The 16243-nt window shown below is 45.0% G+C and overlaps 1 protein-coding gene across 2 annotated transcripts in view; it reads right to left on the bottom strand.

Annotated features, from left to right (window-relative positions):
- Nucleotides 1-16243, bottom strand: part of hspbap1 (HSPB1 associated protein 1) — a 136983-nt gene that overhangs the window by 66980 nt on the left and 53760 nt on the right. For both annotated transcript variants that reach the window (XM_033024859.1, XM_033024860.1), the window contains exon 3: nt 8718-8902. In XM_033024859.1, the coding sequence (XP_032880750.1) occupies nt 8718-8902 (185 nt within the window). The remainder of the gene's footprint in view (nt 1-8717; nt 8903-16243) is intronic.

Below are 16243 nucleotides of genomic sequence, written 5' to 3'. Positions count from 1 at the left end.
TGCGGGCAGGTTGGGCCGAATGACTTGTTTCCATGCTATATGACAAAGGGGAACTTTTAATGTGAGAGGGCGAAACGTTCAAAGTAGATTAGTGAGGCAAGATTTTAAAAATATTTTACAGAAAGACTGATAGGTGCCTGGAACTCACTGCCAGGTGGATGTGGTGGAAGCAGATGCGATAACAACATTTAAGAGGGATTTAGACAGATACATGAACGGGCAGGAAAAAAGGGACATTGACTATGTGTAGGCAACTGTGCAGTTTAAATTGTCATCATGATCGCACAGAAGATGTGGGCCGAAGAGCCTGTTCTTGTGCTGTAATGTTCTAGAAGACAGACACAAAAAGCTGGAGTAACTCAGCATCTCTGGAGAAAAGGGATATGCCCCTGTCCCACTTAGGAAACCTGAACGGAAACCTCTGGAGACTTTGCGCCCCACCCAAGGTTTCGTGTGGTTCCCGGAGGTTTTTGTCAGTCTCCCTACCTGCTTCCACTACCTGCAACCTCCGGCAACCACCTGCAACCTCCGGGAACCGCACGGAAACCTTGGGTGGGGCACAAAGTCTCCAGAGGTTTCCGTTCAGGTTTCCTAAGTGGGACAGGGGCAATAGGTGACGTTTTGGGTCGACACCTTTCTTCAGACTATGTTCTATGTTTACAGCTGGGCTCTATGCTTGTTAGTATTCACTAATGCTACTGCAGATGCGCTGCTTGCTGTTTGTTGTTTAAAAGCACATTTACAATGTGATTGATGACAAGTTGCCAAGGACACTGCTGCAATGCAACATGACACAATGTCTTATTTCGCCCGCCCGTGAAGGTGTTCTTAAGCTGGATAAGTGCGGTTTGGCTCCCAAGTGGCAGATTGAGCAACAACCAGTTGCAAGACAAATATAAACAGCTGGGAAAGGCTACGATCAACAATCTGAAAGACCAATTAAAGCTGATCCTTCCCAACAGGGCTTTTCAGCATTCTACATTTGAAAGACACACAGTTTAGTTTTAGCTTTGCAGATACAGCATGTAAACAGGCCCTTAGTCCCACTGAGTCCGCGCCGACCAGCGTACGTTAGTTCTCTCCGAAAAAAAGGGACAAATTTACAGAAGCCAATTAGCTTCCGGTTGTGTTTAAGAAGGAACTGCAGATGCTGGAAAATCGAAGGTAGACAAAAATGCTGGAGAAACTCAGTGGGTGCAGCAGCATCTATGGATCGAAGGAAATAGGCAACGTTTTTTAAAACGTTGCCTATTTCCTTCGCTCCATAGATGCTGCTGCACCCGCTGAGTTTCTCCAGCACTTTTGTCTAGCTTACAACCGGCATGTCTTTGGATTGTGAAGAGAAACCGGAACACCCGGAGAGGAAGCGCTGCTTACACAGCTCCAGTTTCTTCCCAACCTTGGCCCCCCCCCCCACCCCTGAACCAGATCCCCAGCACCTTCAAGAAGTCAGGCTTGATGGTGAAGGGGACGGAAGATCGGTCGGGCCAATTGCCAAAGAGCATGGCCTCGCTCTTCCTGCGGTTCACTCTGGCTCTCGTGGCCGAATCAAACTGGTCGCAGACGTTAATCAATCTGCGGACCGACCCTGGATCTGAGCAGAAGACAGCCACATCGTCCATGTACAGGGAGGTTTTGACCTGTGTGCCCCCACTGCCTGGCAATGTCACTCCTCTTATCCTTGCGTCCTTCCTGATGGACTCGGCAAAAGGTTCAATACAACAGACGAAACAAAACAGGGGAGAGAGGGCAACCCTGCCTGACTCCAGACCTGAAGGGGAAGCTGTCTGATTCCCACCCATTGATTTGGACTGCACTACAGATATCGGTGTAGAGCAGTTGGATCCAATTCCTGATTCCCTCCCCAAAGGCCATTTTGGAGAGCACGTCCCTCATGTACATGTGCGATATCCTGTCGAAGGCCTTCTCCTGTCCATGCTGACTTGGCAAGCATCCACCCGTCTGTCCTGCACGTAGGCAATGGTGTCTCTCAGCAGCGCCAGGCTGTCTTAGATTTTCCTGCCAGGTACAGCACAGGTTTGGTCCGGGTGGATCACCCGTCCCAGAGCAGACTTGACCCGGTTGGCGATGGCCTTAATCAGGATCTTGTAATCAACGTTCATCAATGTGATGGGTCTCCAATTCCTTAAGTCATTCATCTCCCCCTTCTGCTTGTAGATTAGGGTGATGCTGCCCTACCTCATAGAGTGTGACATGCTGCCGACTACAAGCATGTCATTGTACACTTCCAGCAGGTCCGGTCCCAGTCCCACAGAGCTGAATACAACTCGGCCGGTAAGCTATCGCTTCCAGGAGTTTTACTCGAGTCAAAGGAACAGATGGAGCCAGTCAGCTCCTCTAGGGTCAGTGGTTGGTCCATACTCTTCCGCTTGCTGTCCTCCAAGACCTCTGTGACAGAGGCAAGCAAGTTCTGGGAGTCGGTGCTGTCTGTGGCCTTTCTGTCATACAAATCCGTATAAAACGATTTGCAGATCCTCAGCATGTCCGTCTGCAAGGATGTTACCAAGCCGTTCTCCTCCCTAAGGCTGTTCATCACACAGCTCTCCCTGTGAACCTTAGGAGAAAACTCATGCGGTCACAGGGAGAACATGCAAACACCATACAGACAGCACCCTAGTCAGGATCAAATATGGGACTCTGGCGCTGTATAGAAACATAGAAAATAGGTGCAGGAGGAGGCCATTCGGCCTTTCGAGCCAGCACCGCCATTCATTGTGATCATGGCTGATCGTCCCCTATCAATAACCCGTGCCTGCCTTCTTACCATATCATAGAAACATAGAAACATAGAAATTAGGTGCAGGAGTAGGCCATTCGGCCCTTCGAGCCTGCACCGCCATTCAATATGATCATGGCTGATCATCCAACTCAGTATCCCGTACCTGCCTTCTCACCATACCCTCTGATCCCCTTAGCCACAAGGGCCACATCTAACTCCCTCTTAAATATAGCCAATGAACTGGCCTCGACTACCCTCTGTGGCAGGGAGTTCCAGAGATTCACCACTCTCTGTGTGAAAAAAGTTCTTCTCATCTCGGTTTTAAAGGATTTCCCCCTTATCCTTAAGCTGTGACCCCTTGTCCTGGACTTCCCCAACATCGGGAGCAATCTTCCTGCATCTAGCCTGTCCAACCCCTTAAGAATTTTGTAAGTTTCTATAAGATCCCCTCTCAATCTCCTAAATTCTAGAGAGTATAAACCAAGTCTATCCAGTCTTTCTTCATAAGACAGTCCTGACATCCCAGGAATCAGTCTGGTGAACCTTCTCTGCACTCCCTCTATGGCAATAATGTCCTTCCTCAGATTTGGAGACCAAAACTGTACGCAATACTCCAGGTGTGGTCTCACCAAGACCCTGTACAACTGCAGTAGAACCTCCCTGCTCCTGTACTCAAATCCTTTTGCTATGAAAGCTAACATACCATTCGCTTTCTTCACTGCCTGCTGCACCTGCATGCCCACCTTCAAAGACTGGTGTACCATGACACCCAGGTCTCGCTGCATCTCCCCTTTTCCTAGTCGGCCACCATTTAGATAATAGTCTGCTTTCCTGTTTTTGCCACCAAAATGGATAACCTCACATTTATCCACATTATACTGCATCTGCCAAACATTTGCCGACTCACCCAGCCTATCCAAGTCACCTTGCAGTCTCCTAGCATCCTCCTCACAGCTAACACAGATATCCCTTGATTCCATTAGCCCCTAGAGCTCTATCTAACTCTCTCTTAAATCCATCCAGTGACTTGGCCTCCACTGCCCTCTGTGGGAGGGAATTCCATAAATTGACAACTCACTGGGTGAAAAAGTTTTTTCTCACCTCAGTCTTAAATGACCTCCCCTTTATTCTGTAAGGCAGCAACTCTACCGCTGCGCCACGCAAAGTTAATGATGTTTTTTTAGCCATGACTGGCATTTAGTTTCACATTGCGCCATATGCTACGTCAAGACAGAAGTCAGAAATGATTTTTTTTAAATGCCAGTTTTTCCATTCCTTTATTTCCAATGTTTATTCAACATCTTAGAGCACTGGGGAAGGAGAGGGGGGGGGGGGGGGGGGGGGGGGGGGCAATAAAACACCTATACAGTCTTCACAAAATATTTCAGTCAATGGAAGGATAGATGAGACACTTTTCGTGTCCTTTCCCAGACTAACATTCAGAGCTTTGAGGCCTTGGTTACATTTATTTTAAAATATAAAAACAGAAACTGGTGACAATGCCCAGCATGTAGGGCAGCATGAGGCAAGAAGAACAGTCAACGTTTTGAGTCAGAGACTCTTTGTCAACTCATTTACACTCGTTCGGCTATGTTGAGCTGGCCAAGTCCCTCACTATAATACTCATATCGACACTCCATTATGAGCTCTGTTGTGAGAGGAGAGAGTGAGCCAGAGGAAATAAAAGATTCAAAGGTGTGCTCAATGATTCCTTGAAGAAGGGCAACTTTCCCACTGATTCCTGAGAATCTCTGGGCCATGAATGCTCAAAATGGAGAAAGAGCACAGTGGCGCAGCGGGAGAGTTGCTGCCTTACAGCGTCAGAGACCCAGGTTCGATCCTGACTACGGGTGCTGTCTGTATGGAGTTTCTGTGTTCTCCCAGTGACCCTGTGGGTTGTCTCCGGCTGCACCGGTTTTGTCGCACATTCCAAAGACGTATAGGTTTGCAAGTTAATTGGCTTCGGTTAAATTGTAAAAATATCCTTAGTGTGTTGGATAGTGCTAGTGTGCCGGGATCGCTGGTCGGCGCGGACTCGGTGGGCCAAAGGGCCTGTTTCCGCACTGTATCTCTAATTCAACCCAAACTAAAGCATTACAGATGGCCTGCAGAAGCTCAAGGTCAGGCAATGGAAGCACTGAGAAACAATGCACAAGCAGTGGAAAGAGCACCTCACCTGAGCCCATCACATCAACCACTGCTATCCCTTCTGTGGCATTCAAAAGGCTTTTAGACAGGCACAAGGGCATGCAGGGAATAGTGGAATATGAAGAAATAGAAGTAACTAGACAAAGTGGGACCCGTTGGGTCCCAGCATCACACGGGAGGGCTGGTCCCCCAACGCAATATTCCACCTCTCCACCAAATCCAATATTGGTGGCCAGCGGGGGGGCTTTCCGGAGCGCTAGTATGGGTGTTGTGGGCCGAAGGGACTGGTTTCCAGAGGGCTAGTGTGGACATTGTGGGCCGAATGGATTCTTGGGCTGGCGGCTTAGTCACTCAAGTCTGTTGTGCTGGCAGCTTACTCACTCCTGGCTGATGGGCTGGCAGTTGACTCACGGCTATTCCTTGAAATTCCATTTCAAGCAGGGTGCAAGGCCACCAAATTCAAGTGCAGTTTCATACCATTTCAAGCAGGGTGCAAGGCCACTAAAGACAGCGAGTCGTGACCTCTCCCTCCTCCATCTTGCAGAGACTGAGCCACACCGACACTTCTGGGTTTTATAGTCCCCCCCCCCCCCCCACCAGAAGGGGCGTGGCCTTCATGGCACGATTGACAGGAGAGATAATCCTTTAATTAGGCAACACAGCTTTAGCATTTCCAAACCAAAGGCAACACAGCTTTAGCATTTCCAAACCAAAGACAACACAGCTTTAGCATTTCCAAACCAAAGGCAACACAGCTTTAGCATAACCACATTAAGGGCACTGACAGGTCAGTAAAACCACTCACAGTTTAGTAGTCATGTGTTCAGTGTTATTCACAGCTCAGACTGAGAGACGTGACCCTCTCGCTCCCCCATGTTGCAGAGACTGACTGAGGCACTCAACACTTCCGGGTTTTATAGTCCCTCTGGAAGGGGTGTGGCCTTCAGGAGAGAGAATCTCAACAGTTTTTGAAACACGAATAACTCTTTTATTTTTCATCGATGGGGAAAAATCCTCTTGTCCTGCGAAGTGGAGGGGGACTCTGAGAAAGATGGCCAAAAATCACAGCCGTAAGTGGCAACGTTTTTTCTAAAATTAATATACAGAACAACAGGAAGTGGTCAAGACCAGACTTTTAGTAATATAGATGAGTGACGTTTCGGGTCGAGACCCTTCTTCAGACTGAGACTCAGGAGAAATAGACGGTGATATAGAGAGATATAGAACAAAGAAATGAAAGATTTCAGACTGAAGAAGGGTCTCGGCCCGAAACCTCATCCATTCCTTCCCTCCAGAGATGCTGCCTGTCCCACTGAGTTATGCCAGCATTTTGTGTCTATCTTCGGTATAAACCAATATCTACAGTTCCTCCCTGCACTTGTGAACCGAGGGGCCTGTTTCTGCGCTATATTGGACTATTTGTCCATGGTTTCCTCGTTGGCTTCATTAGTCTCCCCAAATCCGCAAAATAACAGAGTTGAAGCAAGCCATCCTCAACACAGAGGGACCGGCTAAGGAGAATTGTAGAGAGCCTGGAGGGGTGAAACTTTGCTGCTGTTTTCTGGCTACACCATATGAAGCCAAAGCATTTTCTTGATGTGTCAAAAGCTGCATTATTCAAAACCCAGAAACGCTGATTGTGAAGGTTAATTCATAACAAATATTACGACTTTCCTGCATGTCGTTTCCAATTAATTTTAAACAATCATTTTCTGCCTCCTTACTGTAAAACCATCTTGTGTCTACACAGGGTGCTGTGGCAGCGTAGTCACGTTCTGGATTAGGATGATTGAGAAATAAGGGTTTGAATCCCATCTTGTTAGCTGGAGAATTTTAATGAAATTAAACGGTGATTATGAACCATTGGATTGTTGTTGAAGTCCATCCAGTTCATAAGTTATTGGAACAGAATTAGGCCATTCGGCCCAACAAGTCTACTCCGCTATTCAATCATGGCTGATCTATCTCTCCTTCCTAACCCCATTCTCCTGCTTTCTCCCAATAACCCCTGACTCCCGTACTAATCAATCAATCAATCAATCAGTTTTATTCAAAAAAGCTGGAGAAACTCAGCGGGTGCAGCAGCATCTATGGAGCGAAGGAAATAGGCAATGTTTCGGGCCGAAACCCTTCTTCAGAGTGAAGAAGGGTTTCGGGCCGAAACGTTGCCTATTTCCTTCGCTCCATAGATGCTGCTGCACCCGCTGAGTTTCTCCAGCTTTTTTGTGTACCTTCGATTTTCCAGCATCTGCAGTTCCCTCTTAAACAATCAGTTTTATTCGTCACTTTGCACATAAAGTGCAAGTGAAATGAATTTGTCAGCAGCGGTACAATGAGAAAGAACACACAAAAACACAATAAAATTTTAACACAAACATCCACCATCAAGAATCTATCCATCTCTGCCTTCAAAATATCCACTGACATGACCTCCACAGCCTTCGGTGGCAATGAATTCCACAGATTCACCATCTTATGACTAAATAAATTCCTCCTCATCTTTTCCTGAAAAAACGTCCTTTTATTCTGAGGCTACGACCTCTGGTCCTAGACTCTCCCACTAGAGGAAACATCCTCTCTACTTCCACTCTATCCAGTCCTTTCGCTATTCATCCTTGCCCTACTTGGCATATAAACTACTCCTGACGCATCGACGTAGGACTACAGCAAAGAAACAAACCCTCCAGTCCTTCACATCTTAGTGTGCTGGGAATAGTTGAGAAAGTGGGATAACATAAAACGAGTGTGAACGGCGATCGATGGTTGGTGCAGACTCGGTGGGGCGAAAGGCACGGTGGCGCAGCGGAAGAGTTGCTACCTTACAGCACCAGAGACGGGGGTTCGATGCTGACCACGGGTGCTGTCTGTAACGAGTTTGTACGTTCTCCCCGTGACTGCGTGGGTTTTCTCCGAGATCTTTGGTTTCCACCCACACTCCAAAGACGTACAGGTTTGTAGGTTAATTGGCTTGGCATAAATGTAAATTGTCCCTAGTGTATTTAGGGTCATGTTGGTGTGCGGTGGTCGCTGGTCGGTGCAGACTTGGTGGGCTGAAGGGCCTGTTTATGCGCTGTATCTTTAAACTAAACTAAACTTGAAAAGGGCCTGTTTCAATTAATTATTTTTTTTTAAATGCATTTGGTTTTGGATTATCCACAGGCGCTATTAAACCAGAAACACTATTAAAAAACCCCGCAGATTCTGGAAGTCTGAAGTAAAGCAGCAGAAAATGGGTGAAAAACTGAGGTGGGCAGCATCTGCAGAGAATTAGTTTTCAAATCAAATACTCTTCTTCAAACTTCAAAGGCAGACAGAATTATTTTCCAGTGTACCAAATGTTAACCTTGTGCAATTCAACCAGCGGGACAGAAACTAATTACATAATCCATCATAGCGAGAAAAAACGTCCCTTTTAAAAACTACAGGAATCTCAAAGATTGGACCAGATTTTCTTTTATTTTTTGGGTAAGATACTTTTTTTTTTCTATCATCTCCATGACCTGAAGTGTTTTACAGGCAATAACGTGCTTTTGATATGTAATCACTGCAAGGTCTTACAAACAGCAACAAAGTTAATGATGTGTTTTAATGATGTTAGTTGATGTATGAATATTTATGCTTTTCTTTGAAATAATGCACTGGGATGTTGCAGGGAGCAAAGGCTGAAGACTGGAAATCAGATTGATGTTTCATCCAGAGATTTGACCAGCATGATTAATTTCTGATTCATAAAAAGGCTTTGTTTCGAGTTTACTGGGTTTGAATAGATTTTTTCAGAATCGTGCATCAGCAGATTCAGCCATGAAGATATTTTTATTCACTTCAGTACCTGAAAGAGCTCAGCGTTGTCCTCAAACGTCACGGCGATGTACTTGTAGTCCGCGTACGCCCAATATTGAGAGCGAGGGAAAGGGCCGAAAGGTCCGGGTGAGGAATTGGTTTCACCGTGAAGCCAGACTAAAAACTCTTGCAGTGTGGCCTGAATGTAGTCACAATGGGTCTCAAATTGTGGAGCTAGAACATAAACATATTTAAATAATGATTGTTTTAGAAAAAAAAAGCCTTATCCTTGTTTTCCCAGATACTTTACACACTGATTGATTGAAAGACACAGCATGGACACAGGCCATTCGGTCCTCCAAGACCACGCTAACTATTGATCACCCGTTCACACTAGTGGTCCACCATCGAACTTCCAACATCGTTGGTTCCAGAGCCTTTCTGGATAATCCAATTTGGCTGGACCAACGGAGGTCACGGCTCCTGCGAGGAGTCCAACGGTAACGGAACGGCCGTTGAGGGACCGTGATACCAGCCTTGGGAGGAGCAAAGTTAAAAAATTGTGCGGAGCAAGTTTTTTTTTACCCAGAGGGTGGTGAGTGCCTGGAATACTATGCCCAGGATGATGGTTGTGGCAGATATGATAGTGGCTTTCTAGAAACTTATGGATAGGCACACACATATACAGAGAATGGAAGGATATGCATCATATGCCAGCAGATAAGAATTAAGGGCCTGTCCCACCAGCATGCGATTGCATGCGTCTAGCGCGACCATGCGTGGTCGCTTGAGGCGGACGGCTTCGCGGGGCCGGTCCCACTTTGATCGGCGGAGGTGTATGGAGTTGTGCGGGGCTGGTCCCGACATAGCGCGGGGCTCCAAAAATCTTGCACTTCGTACGCAGCATCTTGACGGCGTACGCTAGCGCGTGGCGTTGCGCGATTACGTCACCGCCCGGCGCGCCGCTGCACGATGACGTCACCGCCCGGTGACGTCCAAATTCAGTCGGCCCGCCTCCTGCCCAGCTGATTGATGAGTTTGACGTAAATTACGTAACGCGCGAACTTTGCGCGTACATAGCGCGTACATACCGCGAACCTAGCGCGAACTCAGCGCGAACCTAGCGCGAACTCAGCGCGAACTCCGCTTCCGTTTGGTCGCGCTAGACGCATGCAATCGCATGCTGGTGGGACAGGCCCTTTAGTCTTGTTAGGCATAGACATTGTGGGCCAAACGTCCTATTCCTCTTCTGTATGTTCTATATGTTATAAGATTAAACAGATTCCATAATCTCCACAGGAATTGTTCCAAAGACTGACACTCACTGATTGAAATATTGTTTCAACATACATACATTTAGCCTTGCTTCTCGAAAACAAAACCCAGTCCACCATGGTGTGGAATCTTTCACATTGTTAAATTATCATTTATTTTCTGACATATAATAGCCCGCTGCACATCTTCAATTCACCCCATCGAAAAAACCCCGCAAATTAATGTTCTATAGTCACTGGAGCAGAAGGTTATTAAATGACAGCGCTCAGATTTTATCTGTGCAATAATAGTAGAATACTTAATGTTCAGAAAGAGGAAGGTTAAAATGTGCTCTGCATTGTTAAAAAAGAAAAGTAAAAGACTTTAGAGAAAACACACTTGGGTTCTCTTTGGAGAAAACTGCTGAAAAAGAACAGAAACCAGTGTACAAATATGGACTTCTCCAAGTAGACACTTATGCCCCTGTCCCACTTCGGAAACCTGAACGGAAACCTCTGGAGACTTTGCGCCCCGCCCAAGGTTTCCGTGCAGTTCCCGGAGGTTGCAGGTGGTTGCAGGTAGTGGAAGCAGGTAGGGAGACTGACAAAAACCTCCGGGAACCGCACGGAAACCTTGGGTGGGGCGCAAAGTCTCCAGAAGTTTCCGTTCAGGTTTCCGAAGTGGGACAGGGGCATTATTAAAGTTATTTGACATGCTAACACAAACTCTTACACTTTTAGTTTAGTTTAGAGATACAGCACAGTAACAGGCCCTTCGGCCCACCAAATCCGTGCCAACCAGCGATCCCCGCACACTAACAATATCCTACACACTAGGGCCAATTTTTTACCTATATACCAAGCCAATTAACCTACAAACCTGTACGCCTTTGGAGTGTGGGTGGAAACCGGAGCTACCAGGAGAAACCCCACACAGGTCACGGGGAGAACGCACAAACTCAATACAGACAGCACCCGTGGTCTGGATCGAACCCGGGTCTCTGGCGCTGTAAGGTAGCAGCTCTACTGCTGGGCCACCACTTGCTAAAACTTTTGGCAATCATTATTGCATAAAGATGGAATTCAATTATACCAAATCATGGAGCAATGGCAAAACTTCTATTTGTACTGTGTTTCATAATAAAATTAAACAAACTGCCTAAAGGTTTAATCAAACCAACTCATAAGCTGATAACCAAAAGCTGTGTCAGGGTTGTTTTAATGAATGTCTTAATGAAGGAAAGGGTGGCAGATATTTAGATAAAGAATTCAAAGGCCCAGGGCTGCCGAGGGCTGGACTAGGTGAGGCACCAACATCTTATACCTTGAGTATTAGAAAGGCGCTATATAAATCCCATCCATTATTATTATCTGAACTGCAGAAAATTAGAATTAGAAAACAAATGACATTTTAAAAAGCGAGACCTTTACTCTGAACTCCGATCTTCCCCTTTAGTTTAGTTTAGTTTTAAAATAGAGCATAGAAACAGGCTCTTCTGACCAGCGAACACCTCGTACACTCGTTCTATCCGACACAGGCGGGACAATTTACAGAAGGGAATTAACCGACACGCCTGCACGTCGTCAGAACGTGGGAGGAAATTGGAGCACCCGGAGAAAACCCACGCAGTCACAGGGAGAACGTGCAAACTCCGTACAGACAGCACCTGTAGTCAGGATTAAACCCGGGTCTCTGGCGTTGAGAGGCACCAACTCTACTGCTGCACTACTGCGCCTTTGCGCTGTCTATTGTACTCGAGTTTGATTTGATTGTATTTTTGTCAGTGTACCTGATCTGTTAGGATAGCATGCAAGATCAACATTTTCGCTGTGCCTCGGTTCATGTGACAATAATAAACCTAAACAAACACCAAGGCAGGTCAACAGTCAGCAGGCATGAGATCAGGACAAGGAGATAGATCTCGGACTGCATAATTCTGGATGACATAGAATGATGTAAGCTGACTAGGTGTGCAATGAAATACTGCAGTGAAACAAAAGTATGGATGATGGTTTCAGCAGCTGATGAGCACAAGCAGGAGTGGAATTTTGCCTTGTCGCTGAGGTGGGAAGAAAGCAGTCTTAAACATGGCACAGAAACGTGATTTGAAGCTCATCTCAAAGTCAAATATAGCATCAGGGTTATAGACAGTCTGGTGCGGTTTCAAACAGATGATAAGGAGAAGATGGAGTCAGCAAAAATGGAAAGATTTTGTGACAAGGAACAGAGGCTTTGGTGTTTCCAATATTTCACTGAAAGAAAATGTTCATCCAATTGTGCCAGCTGTCAGACAATATATAGAAAGTGGAGCGTCAAGAGACGCACTGATAAGGTTACAGGCGAGCGTAGTCAGCATACCGTGGAAAATGACACAGTGCTCTGATTACATTGCTGAGGAGGCAACAGAAGTACAACGAGTGATGTACGCAACATGAAATTTAACTAGCATCCAATTTTAAACATTCAGGATCGAGCTTCTCCTAAGGGGCAAAGATTGTGTTCAAGACTGTGTCGTGGAAACCCATTTTGAGGCTGCTTCAGTCCAGATCCCACTGAACACAGCCCTCCAGTAAACCCGCTCCATTAATTCTGCATTAATGTACTTGAACACGAATCCTGTGAGATCTGCAAATGTGACTGGTAATTTAATGAATGTGAAGATTTTCACACGGGGCAATATAGGGAACTTTTCTAACGTTGAGTCTGAGCATTAACATTCTGCAATCTCCTCAAGGTACAGTATGACGTTTGTACACATTAACATTCTGCTCCAAACTGATATCAAAGCCAACTTGAGAATGCTCCATGCATGTAATGGGTGTTCCAAATGGATTAATTTCACAAGCATTTACACATTGCTGAGAGTAAAATTAATTGAACTATGATCTTTTTACCATTCGAACCCAAAAAACAACTTTTCTCTCTCATTAGCACCATTAACACTGCGCTGAAAGGGAATTTTATTTTCCGCATTTTTCGGGGCATGGCCCATTGCTGGAAGCTAGTTTTAGCTCATCAACTATAACTGTACTCAAGGCTCACTGTTTTCATTAGACCTTTGCTTCAAAGTCTATTGCAGCTACCTACCATACAAATCATGCTTTTACTCAACTAACGTTAACGGTTTCAGGATTAGAGTGCATCTTATTACCAGACTGAGGAATAGTTTCTTCCCCGCCATTATCAGGATTCTGAACGGTCCTTCCATAAGCTAGGGTACTGGCTGATTCACCTCTACCTCATCGAGGACATTGGACTGTGTCTCAGGAACTGATGCACTACAATGCTCAGAAAGATATTCTGCACTCTTTAGCTTCCTCTTTGCTCAATCCAATGTACTCGTTGTGTCTTTGTATGGGATATCTGATCTAGTTGGATATCGTGAAACAAAGCTTTTCATTGCACCTCGGTACAATAACAAACCTAAGCCTTAGAAATAACTTGATTGCGGAGTTTTGTGTTACAATAGAGCGATTGTTTTTCCTTTTTTTTTCTTTTCTTTCTAGGGTGTTATTTCCTTTCTTTACTTCCTTCTCTAACTTCTTCCCTAAGGGGCTTTCCTGCACCTTCACGATTCTTGTTCACTTTCCTTACTTCTTTTATTTCTATCTTTTTTAAAGCTCAAAAAACGAAGTGGTACAACAAATGTAATAAGATATATCTGATGTGTATTATTATAATTTACTGTACTTCTAATAAAAAAAATAAAAAATTTTTAAAAAAATTAAAAAAAGCAAAAAAAAAAGAAGAAATAACTTGATTACCAACTAAATCACTGCCAATAACAGACAAATATTTATTGTCCCAATGTGAGATTTACATTTTAAATATCAATTATTCTCACATTAATTTCTAAAAAGGTTCTGGGTTGCCACAGTGGCGCAGTGGTAGTGCTGCTGCCTAACAGCGCCAGAGATCTGGGTTTGATCCTGACTACAAGTGCTTTCTGCATGGAGTTTGTATATTCTCCCTGTGCCCCCGTGTGTTTTCTCCAGGGTGCTCCGGTTTCTTCAGCCCTCCAAAGACGTGCAGGGTATCAGGGGTTATGGAGAGAAGGCAGGAGAGTGGGATTGAGAGGGAACGATAGATCAGCCATGATTGAATGGCGGAGTAGACTTGATGGGCCGAATGGCCTAATTCTGCTCCTGTAACTTATGAATTTGTGAACTTGAGGTTTTTAGATTAATTGTCTTTGTAAATTCTACTCATTGCACATTGCAAAATCTCATCGAATACATTGTCTAAGGAATTAATGCACTACAATGCTGAGAACTATATTCTATACTCTATCTTCCTCTTTGCTCCATCTATTGCACTTGAGTTTGAACTGATTGTATCTGTGTATGGTATATCTGATCTGTTTGGATAGCATGCTAAACAACGCTTTTTACTGTCCATGTGACAATAATGTAATAAGCCTAATCCTAGAATTACCGGCTGTAATTTATTACAATATTAAAAAAAAAACAAGATAACTCCTCGTAAATTATCTGACAACAGTTAATCCCTTGCTTGATAAAGGATCTGTAGATGCTGGTTTAGACAAAAGGACACAAAGTGCTGGAGTAACTCAGCGGGCCATGCAGCATCCCTGGAGAACGAGAATATGTGACGTTTCGGCATTGGTATCCTTCTTTAGAATTAATAAAAGAACCACCCTGAAACATCACCTATCCACACTCTTCAGAGATGCTGACTGACCTGCTGAGTAACTTTGTGGGAACCTCCCTGATACGTCACCTATCCACTTTCTCCTGAGATGCTGCCCGACCCGCTGAGTAACTTCTGTGGGAACATCCCTGAAACGTCACCTATCCATGTTCTCCAGAGATGCTGACTGACCCGCTGAGTAACTTTGTGTCCTTTACTGATAATTACCACTTCCTCATTGGCTATATTTAAGAGGGAGTTAGATGTGGCCCTTGTGGCTAAAGGGATCAGGAGGTATGGAGAGAAGGCAGGTACAGGATACTGAGTTGGATGATCAGCCATGATCATATTGAACAGGCTTGAAGGGCCGAATGGCCAACTCCTGCACCAATTTTCTATGTTTCTATTCTTGCCTCAGAGTCAAATTGTATTTTCACACCAATGTCACAATCCTGAGAGTTGATGGCGACTGCCCAATGCAGTACTGAAGAAATGGTGCACTGTTCGAGGTACCTCTGCAACTGGTTCCTTGACTCCTTCATCAACCGAACACAATCTGTACGAATAGTAGCAACGCTTCCTCCTCGATACCCAACAGCACTGGAGCGCCTCAAAGCTGTGTGCTCAGCCCCCGACTCTACTCAGTTTAGTTTAGATATACAGTGCGGAAACAGGCCCCTCGGCCCACTGGGCCCACGCCGACCAGGGAACCCCGCACATTAACATTATCCTACACATACTAGGGACAATTTTTACATTTACCAAGCCAATTAACCTGTAAACCAGTACGTCTTTGGAGTGTCAGGGGAAACCGAGGAATCTCGGAGAAAACCCACGCAGGTCACGTGGAGAACGTACAGACAGCACCCGCAGTCGGGATCGAATCCGGGTCTCCGGCGCTGCATTCGCTATAAGGCAGCAACTCTACCGCTACGCCACTGTGACCGCCGTGACTCTATACTTGTGACTGTGTAGCTGGGCAGAGGCTGCCTCGAGTGATTCACCCGAGATGGGACTGCAAAGTACCCGCTACAAAAGGACAAGGAATTCTCCTCGTATTGGACCCACATTGCTTCATCAATAAATTCCCCAAAAACAATTGAACAGGTCTTCAGTTCAGTGCTGTTAATGGGTATGTTACAGTGTACAAAACCTGCACAGTTATATCCCCATAAACACCAATGAACCGAAAACACCTAATAATGGTTTTGAAACAGAAAGCCTAACAGCGGTGGCCTTCTGTCAAATTAATTCATCATTCAGAATATTAGACGGTTCAGATGTATCCAATGCCACATCAATTATTGCCCGACTGATAAATGGCAAATAATTATCTCCCTTGCATTTCATACCATTAACTGTGGTCAATATATTTTTATCTTTCAATGCTTGCCTAACTTAAATATGTAATCTTCCTTTTCTCAAGTCTAATATCAAAACAAATTGAAGTCATTACTTGAAAGAAGTTTCCTTATCATCGGGCTATTAAATAATTCTGACTCGTAAAGAAACTATAATATACATTATTATAGTTACTTAAATGGTTACTTAAATGGAGTTGTAATCCAGAGCTTCAGACTAATGGTTCCACAACATGAACTAACATGCTGTTGAGCTACCAGGGTGTTTGAATTCAGTATTTTTTTATAACAAATCTGGATTACAAAAGTG

The sequence above is a fragment of the Amblyraja radiata genome, chromosome 7, assembly GCF_010909765.2.
Source record: "Amblyraja radiata isolate CabotCenter1 chromosome 7, sAmbRad1.1.pri, whole genome shotgun sequence".
In the NCBI taxonomy this organism is placed as follows: domain Eukaryota; kingdom Metazoa; phylum Chordata; class Chondrichthyes; order Rajiformes; family Rajidae; genus Amblyraja; species Amblyraja radiata.
This window is presented reverse-complemented; position numbering and strand designations above follow the sequence as displayed.